The following is a 26690-nucleotide window of genomic DNA, read 5'->3' as shown; positions in this document are numbered from 1 at the left end:
ACCCTGGAAATGTTGCAGAGAAGACAACTCAAAGAAATGTTTAAATCTACAAAAAGGTTGCTGAAAAAGAACTAAGCTACACAAAACACAAATAAATACTGGGTTTGTAAACTTTCTAATTTCAGTTGAAAGGAACTGTGGAGGAATTGACAGTTTTTCCACTTGCATTGGCAAAACTACAAGCTAACCATAGAGTTATGTAATAAGCTGGAATCAATGAGAGTAGCTACACTTCTCACACTGCTAGAGAGGGGCTGTTAAAAATGTGTACCACTCTAACTGTAACTAATGAACAAAGAAAACAGACAGCAGAGATGTTGAAAGCTTTGGATGAATACTTTGAACGCAAGTGAATGCTACTTATGAATGCTATGTACTCAACACTAGAGTTCAATGTGAAAATGAGACCAGCAAGAAGTATGTGACTACTGTGACACAGCTTACAAAATCCTGTGAATTCGGACATCTAAGTGATGATCTGATTAAAGTTTCAAATAGTCCTAAGTGCATGAGTCATTGCAATGAGAGATATTCTACTTAACGAGGAGGAACTTACACTCAGGAAAGCAATAGCGAAATGTGGATCTTGTGAAACGTCGATTAGAACACATGTATGGAACAGTATACCAGCAGATATATTATGCTGAGAGACATTACAGGCCAATAGAGCAGGGCAATTGAAGACCAAGGGCAGGATGTAAATATTGAACAGGATATCATACAAAGGAAAAGAAGGATTCCCAGTATAGACAAGGCAGTTTTTTTTTGTAAGAAGCTGAATCATTTTGCACACAAGTGCTTGGCGAGCAAAAGAAAATGCAAGCATATACATATGGTCACTGGAGAGATATCAGCAGAAAAGTCTGATCAGGAACAATACAAGTTGGTTCCATCATGTTTATAGATTATAAATGATTTGTAACTGTTGCAATGTTGCCTACAGAAGGAGAGTATCAAGCTAATAATAAGTGACAATTTCCCCGGGTTGAAATGGTCGCTACGAGAGGACACAGATTTAAGGTGCGGGGAGGCAAGTACAGAAGTGATGTTAGGGGTGAGTTTTTCACTCAGAGGGTGGTGAGTGAATGGAATCGGTTGCCGTCAGTGGTGGTGGAGGCGAACTCGCTGGGGTCTTTTAAAAGACTTCTGGATGAGTATATGGGATTTAATGGGATTGGGGGTTATAGATAGGTCTATAGATTGGTAGGTGTTGATGTGATCGGTGCAACTCGTGGGCCGAAGGGCCTGTTTGTGCTGTAGTGTTCTATGTTCTATGACAAATAGACAGGGATGCTTCATGCAATCCAATGTCCTTCACAGACCTATGCCAATTGGCTCAACATGAAGAATCAGTCATAAAGCCCTCAAAAGTAAGGTTGAGGTGATATGATGGCATGAAACACATATTAGTCTGACAGCCCAATGCAAGGGCAAGAGGAAAATGTAGACTTCCACATCATAAATGGAATAACAACAGTTTACCAAGGCAACAAAAGCCATGGGAGCTACACTCTCCACACTAGGAATATCACCCAGGTGATTAGCCAATATCAATGTACCTTAAAGAGACGTGCAAGATTTAAAGACTATGAATGTGAGGTATATACAGTGACTGACTAGTAAAATAAATAGTTCTTAATGCATGAGAATAGTAGATGTATGGTGGACAACTTGGGTAACTCAGTCACAGAAGATTGTACATGTAAATGCGAGTTCTGTTTGCTAGGAAAAGGGGGATGTTTGCACTTTTTGCTTAATATAAAAAGGGGGATGTTTGGGTTTTGAAATATAATTGCTCTGATATCATATCTGGCTTTCCATTGTTGTGTGACTATGCCATGAGACTGTTTCTCTGGAGGCAGGCATCTTAAGATAAGTTCAGTAAAGAACTCTTGCTGAAACAGACATTGAGAACCCCTTCTGTTTTTAAACATGAAACACCCAACATCCCTTAGCTCAAATCCTCACTCAGATTGACTTCTCGCAAGGATTGATTTTCCCTCTAAGTTTATGCTGTCATAATGGAGAAAGAGTTGCACTGCAGATAAGAGGAGAATCAGACAGCATGGCAGGAGGATGGAAACTGACCAGGTATAATCCTCCTCGACACGTGTACAGATCACATATAACCCACAGGAAATTATTTGAGGAACTGTGCATCTGACAACTGCATCTCTCCGAGGATGCCATTGCACACCCCTGTCAATTTTGTTACAAAACTTTGTTTCTTGCTCCAACCCCATTGCCGTTTTTGAGTCATAATCACCAGTGAGGTGACAACAGCCCTCAACATTTATGGTTCTGGATTGTTCCAAGCTGCCACAGGTGACCTATGCAACACTAACCGAGAATACATCTGGCAAGGGACTGGAACTACCTTCTATAGAACCAGAAAATCACAGAATTGTAACAGTGCAGAAGGAGGCCATTCAACTCATGGCTGTACCAGCTATTCAAAAAGCAACTCCCTCACTGCCATTCTTCTGTCTTTCTTCCATAACCCAAAACATTCTTCCTTTTCAGACAACAGTCCGATTCTCTTTTGAATGCCTCGGTTGACGCTGTCCTCAAACTCTCTCTCAGAAAGCGCATTTAGATCCTTTAGATTTTTCTCATATTGCTTTTGCTTCTTCTGCCAATTATTTTTAATCTATATTCTCTCGTTCTCAATCTTTTCACGAGTGGGAGATTTCTCCCTTTCTAAGCAGTCTGGATACCTCATTATTTAGAATGCAGATCCCAAAAACTCAGACAATCAATGAATTACAAGTTATACTCAGGAATTTTTAGCTTTTCAATTCCCCACTCCATTCACCCCCACTTGCCCAACTCCAGTTTCCCCTTCCTTTTCCCCTGCCATTCTCCTCTTTCCCGCCCTTCAAAGCCCCCTCTCCCGCATTTCATATTCCCCCTCCCCATATCCTCAACACCTCCTATACCCTCAACCACCTTCCCTTCCTGTTCCCCCTCAAATCCACACATATTACCCCCTCTCCACCCCATATTTCTCCTACATATTCCCCCTTTCTATCTCCATGTCCCCAATATTCTCCCCTCTCCCTCCCCATCCAAACCCCCTTGCCAACCTCATATTCTCCCCTCCCCAACCAACATCCCTCCATATCCCCCTCCCCATATTCCCCCCCCGTATCCCCCTTCCCATATTCCCCCCCGTATCCCCCTCCCCATATTCCCCCCCCGTATCCCCCTCCCCATATTCCCCCCGTATCCCCCCTCCCCATATTCCCCCCGTATCCCCCTCCCCATATTCCCCCCCGTATCCCCCCCATATTCTCCCCGTATCCCCTCCCCATATTCCCCCCCGTATCCCCCTCCCCATATTCCCCCCCGTATCCCCCTCCCCATATTCTCCCTGTATCCCCTCCCCATATTCCCCCCCGTATCCCCCTCCCCGTATCCCCCTCCCCATATTCCCCCCCCGTATCCCCCTCCCCATATTCTCCCTGTATCCCCTCCCCATATTCCCCCCCGTATCCCCCTCCCCATTATCCCCCTGTATCCCCTCCTCATATTCCCCCCGTATCCCCCTCCCCATATTCTCCCTGTATCCCCTCCCCATATTCCCCCCCGTATCCCCCTCCCCGTATCCCCCTCCCCATATTCCCCCCCGTATCCCCCTCCCCATATTCCCCCCCGTATCCCCCTCCCCATATTCTCCCTGTATCCCCTCCCCATATTCCCCCCCCATATCCCCCTCCCCATATTCTCCCTGTATCCCCTCCCCATATTCCCCCCGTATCCCCCCTCCCCGTATCCCCCCCATATTCCCCCCCATACTCCCCCCCCGTATTCCCCTCCCCGTATCCCCCTCCCCGTATCCCCCCCCCGTATTCCCCTCCCCGTATCCCCCTCCCCGTATCCCCCCATATTCTCCTCGTATCCCCCCATATTCTCCCCGTATCCTCCCCATATTCCCCCCCGTATCCCCCCCATATTCTCCCCGTATTCCCTTCCCCGTATCCCCCTCCCCGTATCCCCCCATATTCTCCTCGTATCCCCCCATATTCTCCCCGTATCCTCCCCATATTCCCCCCCGTATCCCCCCCCATATTCTCCCCGTATCCCCCTCCCCATATTGCCCGCCCCCCGTGTCCCCCTATTGCCCCTCCCCCTCTCTAACTCCTCCCCCTGGTTCCCGGGCCGGCGCCGCCATGTCGGTGACAGACGGTAGGATCTATCTCTTTCTCCCTCCCCGCTTACCCCCCGCGCCTCTGCTCCCCGGCACCCGGCTCTCTCGGGTTTAGTTTCCCGGCCGCTAACGGGAGTATGGCGGCGGCCCGGGCCCGGGCCTGGGCCTGGAGCCGGCTGCAGCCCCGGCCCCCGGTTGTGCTTCGTGCCGGGGAGAGGTCCCGGCCTCTGGCGGTCTGGTTGCCGGTCAGGGAGCCTCCTGGGCTGCAATCCCGGTTAAGGGGCGTTCATTGGGGCGGCGGGGCCTGAAGGAGGCCGATAAAGGAAGGGGGGGGTGATTCTGGTGAGAGAGGCTGATTGAAAAGCTTCACTCCTCACATGGTGCCATCACCAAGACTGCTCACCCCCATCTAACCTGTCCCAGTGTCTTTCTACCTGAGGCTTGATTCGGGCAGTACCTTCTTTAACTTATTCCCATTTTCTAGAAATTATTCCTAATGCTGCAATTTCCTTCTCATTTGCTCAAAGTCCTGCTCTCATCACCAGACATGTCCCACTGAATGCACTTGAAGATTCTCATCTACACTTCCAGACTCCTTCATTTCTGTTCTGGTGAAGGGTCGTATAGGCTCGAAACGTTGGCTCTATTATCTCCACAGATGCTGTCGGAGCTGCTGAGATTTTCCAGCATTTTCTGTTTTCTTTTTCATATTCCAGCATCCGCAGTATCTGGCTTTTATCATTCATTTCTTTGCAGTACCTGAATGCAGAAGTGAAGGGTGATCTGATGGGAATGGATGGGTCAGTTGGGCTGAGTCTCAAAAGGATGAGGGGTTTGGTGGGCAGAGTCCTTGCAGAGTATGGGTTTGGGGGAGCCCTGTTGGGATGTGGTGAGGGTCTGTGGAATACTTACCCAGAAGTTAGAAGTGGCTTTAATCGGTTTTATGGGTAGCTACTGAGAGGTCATAAGATATAGGAGCAGAATTAGGCCATTCGGCCTATCGAGCCTATTGTGTCATTCTGTTATGGCTGATATGCTCCTCATTGCCATTTTCCTGCCTTCTTCCATAACCCTTCAACCCATTACCAGTTAAAAATCTGTCTAATTCATCCTTAAATTTATTCACTGTCCCAGCATCCAGTGCACTTTGAGGTAGCAAATTCCACAGATTCACAACCATTTGGGAGAAGTAATTTCTCCTTAACTCTGTTTTGAGTTTGCTACCCCTTATTCTCGGACTTTGACCTCTCGTCCTAGAATGTTCCACCAGCGGGAGCATCTATTACACGTCTACTTTATCCACAACTTTTTATCATCTTGCAATTTGATCTCCCCTCATTCTTCTAAATTCTAGAAAGTATAGACTTAAACTATTCAATCAATCTTCATATGACAAACCCCTCATCTCTAAAATCAATCTAGTGAACTCTTCTAAACTGCCTCCAGTGCCACTACATCTTCCCTCAAATAAGGGGACTAAAACTGCACAATACTCCAGGTGCGGTTTCATCAATGCTTTGTATAGTTGCAACAATACTACTTTGCCTTTATATTCTATTACGTTAGCTATAAATGCCAACATTCTATTTGCTTTCTTTATTATCTGCTGTACCTGCATGCTAGTTTTCTGTGACTCATGAACGATGACACCCAGATCCCTCTGCACTGGAGCACCCTGAAGTGTCCCCCCATTGAGATAATAAGTCCTGTTTTTCTGACCAAGATGCATGACTTCAGACTTGTCCACGTTAAACTCCATCTACCACATTTTGGCCCAATCTCCTAACCTATCAATATCAATTTGTAAAGTTCTTATTTCCTCATTGTAACTTATTGTCCCGCCTATTTTTGTGTCATCTGCAAATTTGGCTATAGAGCCTTCTATCCCTGTATTCCAGTCATTAATATAGATTGTAAATAGCTGGGGCCAAACGACCAAACCCTGTGGCACCCCACTAGTTAATTCTTGCCATCCAGAAAACAATGCATTTATGCCAACTCTCTGTCTTGTATCCATCAGCAAGTCACCTATTCAAGCTGATAAATTACCCCATATCCCTCGTGACCTAACCTTGTGAATTAATCTTTTGGATGGCACCTTATCAAATACCTTACAGCAGCTCAGATATACTACCTCTACAGGATCCCCATTATCCACTTTGCTTGTTACATCCTTAAAGCACTCTAACAAATTAGCCAAACATGATTTGCCTTTCATAAAACCATGCTGACGCTGATGGATAGCATTTTGACTTTCCAAATGTCCTGATATTGCTTCCTTAATAATTGATTCTAACACTTTCCCAACAAATGTTAAACTAATTAGTTTGTAATTTCCCACATTTTGCTTTCCTCCTTTTTTGAATAAGGGCATTATGTTAGCATTTGTCCAATCCAATGGAACCTTTCCTGTGACCAGGAAATTTTTGAATGTTATAACCAATGGATCCACCATCTCCTTTAATACCCTAGGATATAGACCATTAGGCCCGGGGAATGATCTGTCCTCAATCCCAATAGTGTGCTGAGTACCTTTTCTCTATCGATGTTGATTGTTCTAAATAACATACTTGGAACCATCTGAAGTTTGCGATTTTAAATCTCATTCCCAGTTGATTCCCAGTGCTGGGCAATTGCCCAGGGAAAGTTTGCACATTACCTGGGAACCTCTGGGGCGGGGTGCTTGCCCATTGCATCTTTGGGGTACCCCCTGCTCCCCAAATACAACACCCTGGAGTTTAGAGATTACAGTCCACTATGCATGCAATTCTTTCCTTCTCTGTTATAAATTATGTCATCTACACCTCTTGAAGGTTCTTTGCTTATTTTGACAGTTCTTACTGCTTAGAGCCCCTAACTTTCCTTCATATTTCCCCTTAGCCTTTCTACTCTGTTTCTAATCTGTTGTGTAACCTTCCTCCATTTTTTTACTACCAGTTTCCATTATTACTGGGTCTGTAAGTGTTAAATTTAAAGTGGCTCTTCACCTTTGTGATTCCAACTTTTGGAATGGTCTTTTGTATTGGCTTACCTGGTCGTGTAATCTTTCCGTCACCTTCCTTTAAGTATTTTCCATTGCTGATCTATTTCATTTGCCAATATTTTCTTCAATTAAGTCTGAATGGAATACTCAAAGAAGCTTTTAACCTATTTTCTTTTTCCAGTCAAGTATTCTTGTCCTGGAATTTATTGCTCCTGTTTGTTCTTGCATTAACCTTGACAAATGTGAGGTGATACGATTTGGAAGATCTACTGCAGAAGTGTATAGTAAATGGTAGAGCCCTTAGAAATATTATTATACGGAGGGATGTAAGTGTTTCCGGTTTGGAGAGTATGGACTATGAAGAAAGGTTGACCAAACTTGGATTGTTTTCATTGGAGCACTGGAGGATGAGAGGGAACCTGATAGAGGTTTACAAGATTATGGCAGGTTTGGATAGACACAATCTTTTACCCAGGGTCGAAGGGTCAATTAATTGGGGGCGTAGGCTAAGAGTGAGAGGGGGAAAGTTTGAAAGGGATGAAAGAGGCAGGTTTTTCATACAGAGGGTGGTGAATGCCAGGAACATTTTGCTGGAGGAGGGAGTGGAAGTAGATTCTATAACAACGTTCAAGAGGCATCAGGACAGATATATGAATAGGGAATAGAGGAATATGGACTACGTAGAGGCAAGAAAATGTTAAATTCAAGAGGCATGTGTCAGCATAGACTTGGTGGACCAAAGGGCCTGTTCCTGTGCTGTACTGTTCTTTATTCTTTGTAATCTTAATCATGATGGTTGTCACTGCTTTCAGTCTGTGTCCATCCATACTTTTAGGTTGCCCACTTGAACTGCATTATTACTTAGAATTGGGTCCAGCACTGCTTCGTTTATTCAAGTAGAAACATGTAGGCCAGATTTTGTGGTCAGTGATGAATGAATGGTGTTGCCATTGATTCATACTTGCTCGCAGGCTTTCTCAGTGGGCTTTTGCATTAGACTTGGAGCGATTAGAAATTCATTTCAGTGCAGGGCCTTCCATGGGACAACTTGAGTGAACAGGGTAAGACTGCAAGATATAGGAACAGAATTAGGCCATTCGGCCCATCGAGTCTGCTCCATCATTTAATCATGGCTGATATTTTTCTCATCCCCATTCTCCTGCCTTTTCCCCATAACCCCTGATGCCCTTATTAATCAAGAACCTTTCTACCTCCGTCTTAAAGACACTCAATGACTTGGCGTCCACAGCCTTCTGCTGCACAGATTCACCACTCTGAGTGAAGCAATTTCTCCTCATCTCTGTTTGAAAGGATTATCCCTTCAGCCTGAGGTTGTGCTCTCTGGTTCTAGTGTTCCTGCCAGTGGAAACACCCTCTCCACACCCACTGTATCCAGGCCTCGCAGTATCCTGTAAGTTTCAATAAAATCCCCCCTCATCCTTCTAAACTCCAATGAGTACAGACCCAGAGTCCTCAACCGTTCCTCATATAACAACCTCTTCGTTCCAGGGATCGTTCTTGTGAACCTCTTCTGGACCCTTTCCAAGGCCAGCATATCCTTTCATAGATATGGGGCCCAAAACTGCAAAAATACTCCAAATGGGGTCTGACCAAAGCCTTCTACAGCCTCAGAAGTATATTCCTGCTCTTGTATTCTAGCCTTCTCGACATGAATGCTAATATTTCATTTGCTTTCCTAACTGCCGACTGAACCTGCATGTTGCTCTCAAGAGAATCTTGAACAATGACTCACAAGTTCCTTTGTGTTTCTGATTTCCGAAGCATTTCCCCATTTAGAAAATAGTCTATGCCTCCATTCCTCCTTCCAAAGCACATAACCTCACACTTTTCCATGTTGTATTCCAAATGTCACTTCTTCGCCCACCCTGCTAACCTGGCCAAGTCCTTCTGCAGCCCCACTAGAAAACATTGTAGCTCTTTCACCCAATCAGGTTGAAGACTTCTTAATGAAGAGGCTGCATAGAGTCTGAACTAGCAAATATAAGTCGGAACAGTTAAAACCAAGTCATGTACAGAAAGTGAAACAAAGCAGGATTAGGAGAGAATGAAGTGATGGAAGAAAAAGAAACACTGTCTTAAAAGATATCCAACAATATTTAAAATCTGATGGAATGAGACACCATACTTTTACAAGTTAATTTTTAGTGTTTGGAGTTGTTGTTTGGCTGTATATCTACAAATTACAACTCCTAAATTTGCACTTTTTAAACTATTTTATCAGGTGCATTAGTCATTGTTCAGTTGGTAACTCTCTCACCTCTGGGTCAGAAAGTTGTGGGTTCAATCTCATTTTAAGACTAGAGCTGAAAAATCAAAGCTGACATTCCAGTGTGGTACTGAGGGTGTATCACGCTGTTGAAGGTGCTGGCTTTCAGCTGAGGCATGAAACTTTCCCTTGGCATTACTTCAAAGAACAGCAATAGGAATATTCTTATTGCCTGGCTAATATTTTGAGCTCAAAGCAGATCATTTGGTTATCTTAACATGACTACAGATGCTTGGTTTGTGTAAATTGGCTGGTTTTAAGACTTGTGCTTAGGTAGGTATCAGTTCTGCCTACATACAAAGCAAAAAGTCTGACAACACCAGGTTTTAGTCCAACCGATTTATTTGATAATACCCACAAGCTTTCGAGGGGACTGCCTCTCCATTCACCTGACGAAGAGGCAGTCCCCTCGAAAGCTTGTGAGTATTATCAAATAAATCGGTTGGACTAAAACCTGGTGTTGTCAGACTTTTTACTGTGTTTACGCCAGTCCAACGCCGGCATTCCCACATCATACACACAAAGCTACAATGTTTGAAAACTTAAGTAGAAGATTTTCCCCAGGTACTTTAAGTAGGGGGCAGGGGTGGAGATAGATGCTAAGCGTGTTTGCTTTGAATAAGAATGGGTTTTGTTTTAAAGTTATTTTGTGATTTAAAAAAAATACTTCTTGAGCTAACCTAATTCTTGACTTTTGAATGTCCTAGCAACATATTTTAATCCTAGCATGCCAAGAATATGCATACAAGTATTTGAAAAATAACAAAGCAAGCTCCCTGTATTCGAATGGTTAATTTCATGAATGATGTATTGGGGTTGAAGAGAGCACATTAATAAAATAAGAACTAATGATTACAAATGCTTTGAGTGAAGTCAAATCTTATTAAACTGGGAAAAGTATTAAGTGAAACCAATGAGATTGGAAAATTGTGAAGATTACCTCTCAAAATGTTTCCATTTCAGATGAAGTTATACGTAAGCGGCTTTTAATTGATGGAGATGGTGCTGGTGATGATCGGCGCATTAACCTACTCCTGAAAAGCTTCATTAAGTGGTGTAATTCAGGATCACAAGAGGAGGGGTATGTGATTAGTTTTAATTGAGTTAAATATATCTAACAATGACCTCTGAGTAAAAGGATCACATATGGAAAGGTTATTTGCAATACCTTAGATTCAATTTGTAGAAATTTATGCCTAATACAAACTGTATAATCATATTTACTATACTCATTCAATTTAAAAGCCAAGTACATTTTGTGTATTTCAACTTATGGTCAGTTTGACTACCAGTAAAGAATCATTTCCAGAATTTATGATGATACAGATAAAAGTATTTGTCCATAAGTACAAAAAGTCAAATTATGATTCGTCCAGCATTTCGAGATAACAAATGTAATACCTTTGTGAAAAGAACTGTCTTGTTTTATTGATCTAATTGGTTGTTAACAGGGTAGAAATAGTGCTCCATGGGTGGCTTGGTCTTGATGTACAAGCAAGTTTTTTTTAAGGATAGGACATGAATAGAATAGTTTCTGTGTTCTGCAGCTGCATCAATGATATTCTGTTACTTGTGCTGGAGACTACTGGCACTTTAATCCTTTATTCAATTAAGAACTTGTGCAAGTCAATGGTTTGATTGCTCGTTTATGCATTTAACTTTGGGAAATTAATGTTGATTTAATGGTTTCCACTCTACACTGATACTAAATCTGCATTGTGTAAGTAATGGTCAGGATTTGTCTTCCAGGGATTTTACTGTACTTGGGTGTCACATTGAGCTTTGATTTTGAACTTAGGCTGTATTTGCACTGTAACTTTAGTGTTGTTGTGAATTCACTATAATTGTAGCCCAAACTTACTCTTGTAGATAAAGAGACATGGTTGTGTTTGTTCTGTTTTGTGAACATATGAATTAAGAGGAGTAGGCTATATGGCCCATGGAACCTGTTCTGCCATTTTACAAGGTAAAGGCTGATCTGATTGTGGCCTCAACTCTACTGTTCCTTCTGACCCTATAACATTGGATTCTTGATTTACAGGAAAGCCAATCTAATTCAGTCTTAAAAATATTTAATGGCCCTGCCTCCACTGTTCTCTGGTGAAGAGAATTCCACATATCAAAGACTGAGTGGAAAAATAAATCTCATCATCTGTCTCAAGTGGGAGACACTTTTGTTTTAATTGTTCTAATATATCCTATAAAGGGAAACGTCCTCTCTGCATCCCTCAGGACTTGTATGTTATGATAAGATCATCTCTCATTCTACATTCCAGTGATCACAGGTCTAACTAATGCAATCTTTCCTCATAAGACAACCCCTTCACCCTAGAAACCAGTCAAATGACCTTATCTAAGCTGCTTCTAACAAAACTGTTTATTTTCTTAAGGAGATCAAAACTGTACATGATACACCAGATGTGGTCTTGCCCACTCTCTGTACCATTGCAATAAAACCTTCCTACTTTTGAGCTTGGTTTCCTTGCAATGAATGCCAACATTTATTCCATTTGCCTTCCTAATCACAGAACAGTACTTGCATGCTAACTTTTTGTGATTCGTGTACCAGATATATCCATGAGGAACCTAGATTAGATTTTGTAAGCTCTAATTAAATGGGAAAAATAATTAAAAACTGTTAATGACATGTACTTTATTGAGTTTGAGAACTATTGTTATAGACTTTTCTTATAGACATAGTTTTAAAGCACATGTTTTCACTGTGACTTATCTTTCGTGTTCTAATTTACACTTCAATATGAAAACTGTGATGGATTGCAATATGGATCCAATGCATTAAACATGGTTTTCTCATATTTCTCTCTCCAAAGGTGTTGAGTATTTCCAGCATTTCCTGTTTATATTCCATCTAATTCACTATTGCTCACACTCGTGTCCAGGGCACATACAGACAATTGTCACCTCTTGTTCGTGTGTTGTTATCCCTGTATTAAATTGTGTATCAGCCTGTATGAATATTATAAAACTGAATCTGCTGGATATTGTTTGTGTATTAGCACTACTTGAGTACAGAGTGGGTTTCCTTCACCTCCAAAATTTCAGGGAGCTCTTTTTGTTTTTTGCTTTGCACAAAGAATCTGTCTGCTTCCATGACTTGGTTATGTGCATACGAATAGCAAAGAGAGGAAAAGAACAGCTAGTGCTTTGAGAATGTCCCATACTATTGTGCTGCTAGTTCTGTGCATCTTGTGGCCCACACATATTATCAACTGTCCAACCTCCTGGAAAAAGCATGAAAGATAACTATAGACCAATGTAGCTAAAGAAAAACTCGAGGAAATTCCTCTGACATCTAAAGGCAATCAAACAAGTTCTAAACTGCAGTAGTTATTGGACTCAGGGTCTGAAGATTCAAGAGACTGAATCAGATCTTTTTTTGTTAAGATTTCACTTAAATCTTCTTGAAGTCTTAATTTTTGTAGGGTTAAAGCCTATTGTGGTAATTGAGGGCCTTTAAACTAACTACCAATCAAGTAACCCTCTTCTGAACCTTTTCCCAGGCCTCTGTCACCCACCTCGTGAGGGGACCAAACTGGACACTTTTCTAAGTGAGGCCAAACCAAAGCTTTTATAGACTATTGTAATTTTTGTTTTGTATTTAATGTTTAATTTTCATGATTTTTCAAAATTTTCTTGTGTATCCTTTCACTACACTTATCCACTGGCTTACAATTAACAAATAATTCAATTAAATTTGCTAAATGTGATTACTTTTTGTTCATGCTTAGACTTATTGGTTTTGTTCACTAAACTCATTGAATTCCTTGCAGATTTCAATATTTGCTTACCTAATAGCAAAACTGAGGATCATAATTCTGGCTTTTATTAATAACTAAGATTAAGTTTGCCCAATGTTAATGTCTTTATTTGAAATGGACTTTGCAGTAAATTTTGTATCTCATTTTGCTGCTATCCTGAATTCTTTTAGTACTGAATTGTATTATACACAGACTTGGTGTTTTATACCTTTAAGTAGTTCAGCTGGAACTGATGGTTCAGAATGAGCTTCACAGGCTAATCATAATATTAGTAATAGCTACTTTGACTGTATTGTTAACAATTATATAACAAAAATGTCCCATGTTGTGAGGTCAGGAATGAAACTTGTTATTGGGAAGTAATTGCAGAATAACAATGTTTTCTTCTTTTGGGGGCAAAGCAAATAATAAATTGAAATGTAATCAGATATAACTTTTTAAAACTCAACTAGACCTTTGATATAGATTTGTTTTGCTACTTGTTTTTCTCTCACCAAATTAAAACCATTCTGTCCAAGGACACTGGTTCCTTGTCTGCACAATATCTTTTAATACCTTGCACGACTGGAACCACCAACTAATTCCGTGCTGATGAAGCCTTGGGTATCTGTTGGTTCAGTTATTCACAAAATAAACATTCTAAGCAACAAAGGAGCTTTGATTTTGATTTAATTTTAAAGTTTGGGCTTGCTAAGTGAAATGAGATATGAAATTGTGCTTTTGGGATTTCGAGTGGCAGTCGTAGTTCATGACTCATTACTCACCATATTGTTCAGTGGCTGGTTATGTTGAAAATAGACTGTTTCATTGAAATACATTTTTCACCTTATTACTTTCCAGGTATAGTCAACACCAGCGTATGCTTGGTACACTGGGGCAATGTGAATTTTCTATGGGAAAAACATTGCTTGTGTATGATATGAACCTGAGGGAAATGCTGAACTATGAGAAAATATCAAAAGACATAGGTAAGAAAAAGCCTAATAATGGTACAGTGAAAATAGCCTATTTATAGAGGTAAATGGATAATGCTGATTAGCTTTTCAATGAGTTACTTCTTGGAAATACATATTTGAGATGTCTTCAATGTAAGGCAGTACATTTTCTGTGTAATTTCAGCATTGTTTACAATGGAAAGATTCGAGTAAATTTTGTTGATCCTTTCTGGACAATTGAATGCTTTATTTTTGCAATGCTTTATTATCCAATTTTAAAAGTTTAATAAAATTGGATCTTTAAGGAATGAACTAATGCTGGAGAAGTTACATAGCTGGGAAAGGTCACATTATAGGAATTTAAATGCAAGGCTGCAGAGCTGGAATCTGAGTCATTGAAAGAGCAGGAGGTCAGCAAGACAGGGCTAATGAGTGTTGAGACTTGGTGCAGAACAGAATATGTCACAAGAACATTGGGTATCTTAAATTTTTGGAGGGTGGAGAATGGGAGGCTAGTGTAGAGAGCATTAGAATAGTTTAATCTGGAATGACAAAGAAATTAATAAGAGCTTCAGTAGCAGATGAGCTGAAGCAAGGCCAGAGGTGAGGGATGTTGCAAGGTTGGAACAAGGCAGTCTTTGCACCAGTGAGGATATAAAACTGGAAGTTCAGCTCAGGGTTGAAAATGGGTGCTAAGACTGCAAAATGTCTAGTTCAGACTGAGACAGTGGTCAGGAAAGGGGATGGAGTCAGTGACAAGGCGACAGGGTTGATGGAAGGAATTGGAAGCAACGACTTTTGGTGTTGCCAGTGCTTAACTGAAGCAAATTGCAGCTGATCCAAGACTAGAGGTCAGGTAGGAATGGGTTTCATGTGTAGTTGTGAAAGCTGACCTCATGTTTGGATAATGCCATCAAGGATAGACCAGGAAGAGTGTGTAAAAAAAAATGGATGATGAGGTGACAGTGTGGCAATGGCAAGAGATGCCATTGATAGAACTATTCAGGTTATAATTGGATAAGTAAGTAAGGGCAGTCCCATCAATCTGAATAACAGAGGAGAGATGTTGGGTGAAGATGATGTGATTGGCCATGTCATGGGCTACAGAGACTTCACAGGAGGATGATGTACTGTGCTCAGAGTTGTAGAAAGCAGTTTGTGACTTTGGCTAGGCCATTTGAATGTTGCAGAAGTACCTGAATGGAGGCATTTGAATATGGAATGTGGGAGAGATGGACATAGATCCAGGAGGAGACGCTGTGTTCAAGAACTTTGGAAGGGAAAGAGAAGTTAGGAACAGCAGCCTGCAAGGCCTAGAGTGCACCTGAAATTGCTGTCCAGCTGTATCCACCAAAATACTAGGGGTAAATTGTAAACTCATAACGCTGGTGAAGCCTATTGACACTTGCTGTCGACTCATGCTGGAAGCATAGCCACTTGTGCAAGGACTGCTAATAGCCCTGAATATGTACCCAGCACAACCCGCCTCCTTTAGGAGAGGAGACCCAAAAACATAATGGGTGGCAGGTGAAGGAAAGAAGAGGAAATGGTGCTTTGCAGTGTGTTTGGTTTTTCTGGAAATTTAAGTTGGGACTTTCAGTTTTTAATATTGTCCATTATTAGCATGGTCCAAATAGTTTCCTTTAATATTGGGTCCATAAAATCCCTATAGTGCAGAAGGGGTCCATTTGACCTTTCAAATCTGCACTGATTCTCCAAAAGAGCATCTTGCCCAGGCCAACCCCTCCATCTATCTCCGCAACCACACATCTTTACCATGAGTAATCGCTGTAACCATGTTTGGACAGTGAGGACACAATTTAACATGGCCGATTCACCTAACTTGCACAACCTTGTACTGTGGGATGAAACCGGAGGAAACCCAAGCAGACACAAGGAGAAGGTGCAAACTCCACAGACAGTCACCCAAGGCCAGAATTGAACTCAGGTCTGTGATGCTAGGAGACAGCAGTGCTAGCCACTGTATTGTCCCTGCACCCTTCCAAATTTGGATAGTTAGCAAAAATTCAAAGCTTGTGCCAAACATTTCTGAAAAAACACCCTGCAAACAAATACACAGATTGCTAATAGCTCACAATTAAAGAATAACCATTTATTTTTTTACCATAACCTTGACTGCAGTGGAGTCAATTTTTCTGAGAACTGTGTTCAAGAAAATTCATGAAGAAATGTTTTATTTTATATTTGTGTTTGCCAAGAAATTTGTATTATTTTCAGAAAGTAACATTGCAGCCGCACATGACAAGATCTCAGAATGTAAAAAACAGATCTTACAAGCGAAACGAATTCGGAAAAATCGACAAGGTAATACTTTTACGTTTTATTCACTTGTCATAGGTTTTAAATGGGTTGTCCTTACTAAACAAAATTGTCTAATACCATAAATCTGCATAGTTACCTGAAAACTTATACAGTAGATGTTTGTACACCATTATTAATGGGCAAACTGGTCAGCAAATTCAAGAGGTTAAGAGATACATCACGAATTGTGAATCTCCAGAATTGCTGATCAGTTTATGTCACATTGCCATTTGCATAGCAAAAATATCATCTCGCCCTTAGCCTCCCTGTTATTTTTCAGAGCTCATGGATTTAAATGTGAAATGCCCTAAGCTAAATTCAGGAATCAAAGAGCATGAACACTTTATGATGTGGTAACTGTTAATGTGATGCTGATCAACCTCTCTGACCCTGAAAGGAAATAATTTAAATTGTTTAATTTCGGTTCTTCAGGTGGTAGGTAACTTGTTCTTAGAGATTTTATGAATGCCAGATTCTGAATTTAATTCTTACTTTCTATTTCTCTGTCTGTCTGTTCATTTCTTCAATTTGACTTTTAATTCACCTTTTTTCTCTAGTTCCCCTGTTTTTCTGTCAATGGTTACCTATCAGTGCTAGGGTCCTGCCATTGTAGAGGTCCCAGATACTCATTGCCCTCAGCCTGTTTTCAGTTTGCAATTCCAACAAGTTAGACTAGTTTTAAAATTGGACGGTGCAGAGAAAAGTTAATAGTACCATGCCCTATTGCAGCAAGATCCATTTCAATATCATGATAGTGCGTACGCTGAACATCTCTGGATCTTTCATTTTCAAGATAACATTGACCAGGTTTAGTTCTTTAATATATTCTTCAGAGTGTAATGCACATTGTGCTTACCTTAGTTATTCTTTTTATTTCTAGTATGACCTATTAACTTAATTGGGTAGAGCGTGATGCTTGATAATGACAGCATGGGTTAAGTCCACGTACTGGACAAGGCGGTTCATTGGCCTTGCTCTTTTACGCGTTCCACTGTAATATCATGGCAAACTGCTAGGTATAGTGATGTTTTGGAGAACCATGACACCGAGGATGCTAAATGAAGGGAGAGAGATTTATGACCACAGTTTGTCATTTAGGTGTAATTCTCTTATGCTGAGGAATATCAGTTTGATGCCTAAAGATACTAAGCTTCTCACCATTGATTCACTAAAATAACTTCTAGTAAAGTTAATCTTCTAATCACAAATCAGAATTTTTAGAATTTTCCTGTTGATCAAACAAGCATTCTTGTATACTACTTTTAGCCTTTTCTGTCTGATTTGTGCAGTGACATAAGCAACCGCTCAGAAATAAGAGTATTAAATAAAATTGGGCCTGGAAGTTACCATACCTGAATAACAGCACACATAATTTTCCTGGCATTAGTACACGTCATTCAACACGCTAGTTAACTTAGCCTTAAAAAAATTCAATGACCCTGCCTTCGCTGCTGTATGGGGAGGAAGATTCCACATACTAATGACCCTCTGAGAGAAGGAATTCTCCTCATTTCTATCTTAGATGGGGGTCACCTAGTTCTAGTCTCCCCCACAAGCAGAAACATCTTCTCGGTCTCCACCCTGTCAAGTCCCCCCAGGACGCTTCAGTAAGGTCGCCTCTAATTTATACACAACCCTTCCTCTCACGATACATATCTCAGCCCTGGAATCAGTCAAATGTACCTTCTCTGAACTGTTTTCAATACAGTTATATCCTATTTCTAATACAGTTATACCCTTTCTTAAATGAGGTGACCAAAATTGTACACAGTACCCCTGATGTGGTCTCTGTATGGCAGAGCTTTGCAACCTCTCTTCTTTTAAATAATATGCCTGCCAAAGTGGAAGAGGTCACATTTTGCCACATTGAACTCCACCTGCCAAAGTTGTGTCCACTCACTTAACCTATCTACATTCCTTTGCAGATTCCTTATGACATCTTCACAACTTACTCTCCTACCTATCTTCAGTGTCATCAGCAATTTTAGCACTATAGGTTCAATTCCTTCCTTGAAGTTATTGATGTGAGTTGTAAACAGTTGAGGCCCTGGCACTGACGCTTGTGGGGCTCCATAGGTTACATAAGAACATAAGAACATAAGAAATAGGAGCAGGAGTAGGCCATCTAGCCCTTCGAGCCTGCCCTGCCATTCAATAAGATCATGGCTGATCTGTTGTGGCTCAGTTCCACTTTCCCGCCCTCTCCCCATAACCCTTAATCCCCTCTCTTATCAAGAACCCATCAACCCGCTTCTTAAAAATATTTAGCGAGGCAGCCTCCACCACTTCAACGGGCAGAGAATTCCAGAGATTCACCACCCTTTGAGTGAAGAAGTTCCTCCTCAACTCCGTTCTAAACCGCCTCCCCTTTATCTTGAGGCTGTGCCCCCTAGTCCTACTGTCTTTTTTGAGCGGGAAGAGTCTCTCCACCTCTATCCTATCCATCCCATTCATCATCTTATACGTCTCAATGAGATCTCCCCTCATTCTTCTAAACTCTAACGAGTACAAGCCTAGTTTATTCAGCCTCTCCTCATAGCTCAATCCCCTCAACTCCGGTATCAGCCTAGTAAACCTCCTCTGCACTCCCTCCAGGGCCAAAATATCCTTGCGCAGGTGCGGCGCCCAAACCTGCACACAGTACTCCAGCTGCGGCCTCACCAATGCCCTATACAGCTGCAGCAAGACCTCCCTACTTTTATATTCAATCCCCCTCGCTATGAAGGCCAGCATCCCATTTGCCTTCCTGACCACCTGCTGCACCTGCAAGCTGGGTTTTTGCGACTCATGCACAAGGACCCCGAGGTCCCTCTGCACCGTCGCCTGCTGCAGTTTTTCGCCACGTAAGTAATAGTCCTTCCTACCATTCTTCCTACCAAAGTGGACCACCTCACACTTGCCAACATTGAATTCCATTTGCCATTTCCTGGCCCATTCGCCCAGCCTATCTAGATCCTTCTGCAGACTCTCCACACCCTCCGCACAATTTGCCTTTCCCCCAATCTTGGTGTCATCAGCAAATTTCGACACCCTGCACTCGGTTCCCTCCTCCAGATCATCTATATAAATGGTAAATAGCTGAGGCCCCAGCACCGACACCTGGGGCACCCCACTCGTCACCAACCGCCAATCCGAATAGCACCCATTGACCCCCACTCTCTGCCTCCTATTTGACAACCAATCCTCTATCCACGCTAACACCCTACCCCCAACTCCATGTCCCCTGACCTTCTGCAATAACCTCTTGTGAGGTACCTTGTCAAACGCCTTCTGAAAATCCAGAAAGACCACATCCACCGGCTCTCCTCTATCCACTGCCCTAGACACATCCTCATAGAACTCCAGTAAATTTGTCAGACACGACTTCCCTTTAATGAAACCGTGTTGCGTCCGCCCTATCAAGCAATTCCCTTCAAGATGCCTCGCAATTTCCTCCTTAATGACGGATTCTAACATTTTACCTACCACAGACGTAAAACTAACCGGCCTATAATTCCCCGCCTTTTGCCTGGCACCCTTCTTAAACAACGGCGTAACATTAGCCGTTTTCCAATCTTCCGGCACTTCCCCGGAATCCAGCGACGTCTGGAAAATAACCACCAAGGCATCCACTATCACCTCCGCCATTTCTTTCAGAACCCTTGGATGCATTCCATCCGGTCCTGGGGATTTGTCCACAATCAGCCCCTCCAGTCTGTCGAGCACCACCTCTCTAGTAACAGTAATGTCATTAAGACCCTCCATTCCTACCACCTTTCCATCGCTAACACCCGGCAAATTATTCACGTCCTCCTCCGTGAAGACAGAAACAAAAAAGTTATTCAAGACCTTAGCCATATCCCCATCCCCTACCACTAGCTCCCCTTTCTCATCCTCTAAAGGACCAACGTTCACCCTAGCCAGCCTCTTCCTTTTTATATATTTATAAAAACTCTTGCTATCCTTTTTTATATTAAGTGCTAGCCCAGCCTCATAGCTTCTCCTACCCTCCTTTATCAACTTCTTTGTCAATCTTTCTTGACATTTAAACCTTTCCCAATCCTCTTCTCGCCCACTACTCTTAGCTACTCTAAATTCCTCCGCTTTTAATTTAACACTTTCCTTCACCTCCTTCGTTATCCACAGCTTATTACCTCTCTTCCTACTGTCCTTTTTAACCATCGGAATAAATTTCTGCTGAGCACCAAGAAAGATCTCCTTAAAGATCCTCCACTGCTCCTCAGCAGACCTACCTTCCAACGCACTCCCCCAGTCCACATTCGCCAATTCTTCTCTCATCCTACCGTACTCCCCTCTGTTCAAACAAAGGACGCGTGTCCGGGAACCCACTTTCTCCTCCTCCATCTGCACCAGAAACTCCACCATACAATGATCACTCTCTCCAAGAGGATCCTTCACCGCAAGGTCCCTAATTCTACCCGCCTCATTACATAGCACCAGATCCAAGATAGCTCGCTCCCTCGTCGGCTCCAACACACACTGTTCAAGGAAATTATCCCGGCAGCATTCCAAGAACTCCTCCTCGAGCCCACCTCGTCCAACATGGGTCGACCAATCAATATGCAGATTGAAATCTCCCATAACTACTGCCGTCCCATTCCTGCACGCCGCACTTATTTGCGTGTTAACAGCCCGCCCCACCTCCAGATCATTATTCGGGGGCCTATAGACGACACCCACCAGCGTCTTCCTCCCTTTGCTGTTCCTAATCTCCACCCACAACGATTCCACGTTCTGCTCTTTGGCTCCGATATCATCCCTTGCTACCACCTTGATACTATCCTTAATCAGCAGAGCTACGCCACCCCCTCTTTCCTCCTGCCTATCCTTCCTAAACACTTGATAGCCCTGTACATTCATCTCCCAGTCCCTGTCACCTTGCAGCCACGTCTCTGTAATGGCCACCAGATCGTATCCATTTGTGTCGATCTGCGCCACCAGCTCATCCACTTTATTCCGAATGCTTCGTGCATTCAGATAAAGCGCTTTCATCCCAGCCTTCACCTGGACCCTATTTGCCGTAACGCCACCAATTGGGACATCCTCGGCCTCTTCCCTTACCTGTACCCTATCCTTAACTTTAGACCTCGTAGCGTCACCTACCCTCGCACCCTCCCCCCCCCTAATTAGTTTAAAGCCCTGTCTACAGTCCTCTTTACTCGATTCGCCAACACTCTGGTCCCAGCACGATTCAGACCAACCCCATCCCGCCCGAACAAGTCCCACCTACCCCAATACTGGTGCCAATGCCCCATAAATTCGAACCCATTCCTCCCACACCAATTCCTGAGCCACCCATTCACTTCCTTTATCCTGTCAACCCTACGCCCGTCTGCACTCAGTTCAGGCAGTAGCCCAGAGACGACCACCTTGTCGGTTCTACTTTTTAATTCCATTCCCAGCTTCTCATACTCCCTCCCCAGATCCTCAGTCCGCACTTTGCCTACGTCGCCGGCACCCACATGTACTACAACGACCGGGTTCTCACCCTCCCACTCCAGGTTCCTCTGCAGCCCAGCTGCGACATCCTGTACCCGAGCACCAGGCAGACAACACACCCTTCTGTGCATTTGTCATTGTGACAAAGGACAGTGTCAATACTCTTCACCCCACTATCTCCAATCACTACTACGTTCCTTTTCCCCTTCTCTTTGCCTATGTCCTGCTGCATCACTGTACCGTGTGCAGTTTGCTCACCAACCTCACCTGCCTCGTCCTCTTCCAGAGTGGAAGCAAGAACCTCAAACCTGTTATGCAGATGTGCCCCTCCATTATTCACTGTAATTTTTTATGGGGAAAAAAATTTTTTTCCTTGTTTCTTGCTGTAGCAGTTTTGAAAAAATTTTTTTTCCTTGTTTTTTTTTCAAACAAACTCACCTGGCCTTTTTTCCCTCCAGCCCTTTTTGATATTAAGCCCTATTAACTCACTCTGCTTCCCCCTCACTCCGCTGCCCGCTCAGACGCTGCCCGCTGTCTACACCAGGCCTCCTTTTAAACCTGGCGCTGATTTAAAGCAGGCTGGTCCACAAATGCCTTTTCACCACACCCTCAGAATTCTTAAAGCTGTAAATACAATAAATAAATGCTTTTAACAGTTCTACAAAGAGTAAAGTGCTTTAAACTTATTTTAAACAGGTTTTTAACAGGTAAAATCTTAGCTCTCTCTCTCTCTCAGCTCCAGCAAACAATGGAAGGCTTCACCGTGTGGCCCCTTGATAATTAAAGCAGGCTGGTCCACAAATGCCTTTTCACCACACCCTCAGAATTCTTAAAGCAGTAAATACAATAAATAAATGCTTTAAACAGTTCTACAAAGAGTAAAGTGCTTTAAACTTATTTTAAACAGGTTTTTAACAGGTAAAATCTTAGCTCTCTCTCTCTCTCAGCTCCAGTTACAGCTTGCCAACCTGGAAAAAACCCATTTATCCCTACTCTCTGCTTCCTGTGAGCTAATGAATCCTCTATCCATGTTAATATTTTACCCCATACACCATAAGCTCTTGTTTTGTGTAGTAACATTTGATATGGCACCATATTATATCATTTGGAAATCCAAGTACACCACATATGCAGGTTCTCCTTTATCCACCTTGCTTGTTGCTTCTTCAAAGAATTCAAATGAATTAGTCAGACATGACTTCCCCATGACAAACCATGTGGACTCTGCCTGATTGCATTTAGCCCTGCAAAAACCTTGTTAATAAATTCTAGCATTTTTCCTATGACTAATGTTTCCTGCAGTTTCCTACTTTCTGTATTCCTCATTCCTTGCTATTTTCCAATCTATTGGCATTTTTCCAGAATCTAGGGAATTCTGAAAAATTAAAACCAATGCATCTACTATCTCAGCAGCCAATTCTTTTAAAATGTTAGAATACAGACCATCTGGTCCTGGAGACCTGTCAGCCTTTAGTTCTAATAGTTTTCTCAGTACCCTTTCCTGGTGATTGAAATTGTTTTAAGTTCCTTCATCCCTTTCACCTCTTCATTGACAAGCATGTGTGGGATGTTATAATGTTATTGGTGTCTTCTACAGCCAGATCTCCTGAAAATCCCCAACTTCTAGAATGCTCTCAGAAGCACATTTACGGCTCAGTTATGACACAAAGCACTCAACAAAATAACTACACGACAGTTGCCACAAACCACTGCATGACACAATGATTACCATAACACATGCAATTATGTGAAACTGAATTAGAAGCATCCAAGCAACCAGGCTACAATTTCTAGAAGTTATCACACAGACTGTGGTCTACATCATACCTGTACTTGCAGCCTCAAATTCTAGATTTTGCCAAAGCATCTATATTTTACTACTGTCTCCTGATCTTAACACTGACATGGCTTCGATCCACTCTCCACCACATTAATCTCTTTCCTGTTGCTGCTTCTTCCAACATGAGTTTCACTTCCTCTACTCCCTTCTACTTAGGGTTTCCTGTCACCCTGACCTCAGTGCTGATTCTTTCTTAAGTTTTGGGTGTCAGTTTACCTCAGTTTTTTTTTAGTGCTTAGGTTAATTTATTGAGAACTAATTCACCTTTTTAATTTTCTCCAATTCATTTGTGTTAGCTGAAGCGTTCATTTTAAGTTTTCTCTGTATTCATTTTTACAGAGTACGATGCATTAGCAAAAGTGATCCAACAGCATCCCGATAGACATGAAACCTTACAGTAAGTGTTTTCTTTACTTAAACACTCTGCACATTTCAGTTGTGTTCTTAAATTTTTTAAAAAGTGGCAGAAATTCTGCCATTGGGTTGATGGTCATGCATGTGACAGCAATATTTGCTGATATTGGCCCTTCTAGCATTGGTTAATGATGCATACTAATGGTTCCACCAGGTGGCAGTTCTGCATTTGTGACAATGTCAATCAAATGGACCATTTCTTCCACTTCATTGAAAAAGATCATAAAAGGTGCAGTCAAAATGCTTTGGAAGAGGAAAGTTGAGAAGAAATGACAGAATACAATAAACATCACAGAATTAGTTTTCAAAATATCTGCAGAAAATATAAAAATGAAGTTTACTCATCAAAAAACATTTTCTCCCCTTCTCTTTAATTTCTAGACAGCTGGAGGCACTGGGTAAGGAATTGGAACACCTTTCTCATATTAAAGAAAGTGTTGAAGATAAGGTAATACTCAGCCCTTATCCAAGTCTTTAATATTTTATTTGTTTCCATTATCATTTAAATTAACACTTTGACCATTCTGTTATTGCTAGCTTGAACTAAGAAGAAAGCAGTTCCATGTTCTACTCAGCACTATACATGAACTACAACAAACATTGGAAAGTAAGTATTCCTTGGTTTACAAAAGAAAATTTGTACCGTTTTCACATGTGCACATACAGTAGCATAATACGATGCCTGACTGGAATTAGGACACTTGGGGTGCAGCTGATCTATATTATCTGGTTCTAAGACCTGTTTTGTGGTCATTACATTATAGTATGAGGTAATGTGTTGGGAAAAGTACTTGAGACTTCTAGAAAATATTTTGTGATATCCTTTTCCATAATGCAGTTGTAGCACTAGAAAAGCACCATCAAAGCTGAACAGCTTTATATCACGTGGTATGTATGTATTCAGCCCTGTTGATCTCTGCTCCACAAAAGGGAATCTGCTCATTAGTCATATTAATACCTGCATGTTGACCCAGCAGTTTCATTTTTAACTTTATAGTGTCCTAAAGTTCTGATATTACAACCATTCAAATCTTAAAACTCCACTCCATCTGTGGACATTAACCCTAAGGAAGAAGCAATGCAGGAGTAGAGCTTGCCTGCAGTTCAGGTTAGATTAGGTATACAAAATGATTGGCTCTTGATTCATCTGGCATAAACATCATCTGTGAAGTGCAATCATCAGGGAGCAGGTGGTGAAGAGATGACCCTGGCTATCAGTCCCCAAATATAAATCTGTGAACATGTAACCTGAACATTATGTTGTGTGTGGCCAGTTTGTGTTCCTTGCCACATTTCCTGAGGCTCAGGACAAGTGCATTGATGTGGCAGCTACATGGAATGCTGTGTCCCATGTGTAGTCTGAGTATTTTGTGCTTCACACTGCCATATATTGAATTGTGTGATGGCATTACCCAGGACGTAACAATATCGTTCTCTTTTGAGCCAAACTGGATACTTGTGTATTTTGCTTCTTTAATCTCTCTGACAGCTGAATAAGTAATCACTCAGTGAAACAAGGCCAAACACAAAGTCATATAGCCTTTATTTTGTAGAAAGGTGAATGTATGAATAGCAGTTATGATTTGGTTACAGGTGAGAATGCTCACTCTGCTACCTCCCATGCAAGATGCTTTGGAGCTACTCCTTACGGAAGAATACCTGTCCTCTTTAATGCTTGATTCAGTAGAATTTCCAAAGTTGCATCCAGACTTTCTGCAGCCATCTAAAATCTCCTTAGTAGCTGTGCAGCTTTACAATAAACTGCTGCTGCCAAATGAACGCATCTTTCCTTCATGCCCTGTACATTGGGAGCACTGCAGTATTTTACAAAACAGCTGACTTGCATTACGAGGTCAGTTCATAAAAGTCTAGTTACATGCAAAACCAAAGAATACTGCTGTTGCTGCAACAGCATCAGGTGTTATCAACCCCATAGGAAATAGGGTAGAACGAATAACTAAACTCAGATCTATGCAGAAAATATTTATTATAACCTAACTCTATTATACTAATTCAGGTGATGAGAAGTTGTCAGAAGGTGAGGATTCGCCAGAGACTCGCATGGAGATGCAAAATGGACATTAGTGGAGCTGCAGCTGAGAACTTTTAAATTCCAATAAAAAATGTTATTTTTTCCAAAAATGAAGAAAACATTTCATGCTTACCTCAGAGTTCCAAAAATAAACTTTTTACGTACAATTTTTTGAAATCAAACATGAGAAATAAATGTTGAATTCATTAATAAAAAAAATCTGGAATTGAAAGCTAGCCTCAGTGATGATGCCTTGAAACTATCATTGATTGTTATAAAAACCCAGATGGTTCAGTAATGTCCTTCAAGGAAGGAAATCTGCCACCCTTACCTGGTCTGCTCTACACCTGACTCCAGACCCATAGCAATGTAATTGACTTTTAACTGTTCTCTGAAATGTCAGAGCAAGCCTCTCAGTTGTACCAAAATGCTATGGAAAAGTCAAAAAGAAATAAAACCAGATGAACCTTGTGGCATCGACTTAGACACTGGAAGCAACAATGGCACAC

At 41.9% G+C, this 26690-nt stretch overlaps 1 protein-coding gene across 1 annotated transcript; it reads left to right on the top strand.

The window, feature by feature from the left end:
- The first annotated feature begins 4146 nt into the window (after positions 1 to 4146).
- thoc7 (THO complex 7) lies at positions 4147 to 26413 on the top strand. Its single transcript, XM_080186314.1, has 8 exons — positions 4147 to 4188; positions 10384 to 10501; positions 14040 to 14167; positions 16373 to 16459; positions 24075 to 24132; positions 24531 to 24597; positions 24687 to 24756; positions 26167 to 26413. The coding sequence occupies exons 1-8, from the start codon at positions 4173 to 4175 to the stop codon at positions 26232 to 26234; spliced, it is 612 nt and encodes a 203-aa protein (XP_080042440.1). The 5' UTR covers positions 4147 to 4172; the 3' UTR covers positions 26235 to 26413.
- Positions 26414 to 26690: the final 277 nt, after the last annotated feature.

This window comes from Carcharhinus amblyrhynchos, chromosome 3, assembly GCF_965287045.1.
Source record: "Carcharhinus amblyrhynchos chromosome 3, sCarAmb.v2.hapA, whole genome shotgun sequence".
Classification (NCBI taxonomy): Eukaryota; Metazoa; Chordata; class Chondrichthyes; order Carcharhiniformes; family Carcharhinidae; genus Carcharhinus; species Carcharhinus amblyrhynchos.
This window is presented reverse-complemented; position numbering and strand designations above follow the sequence as displayed.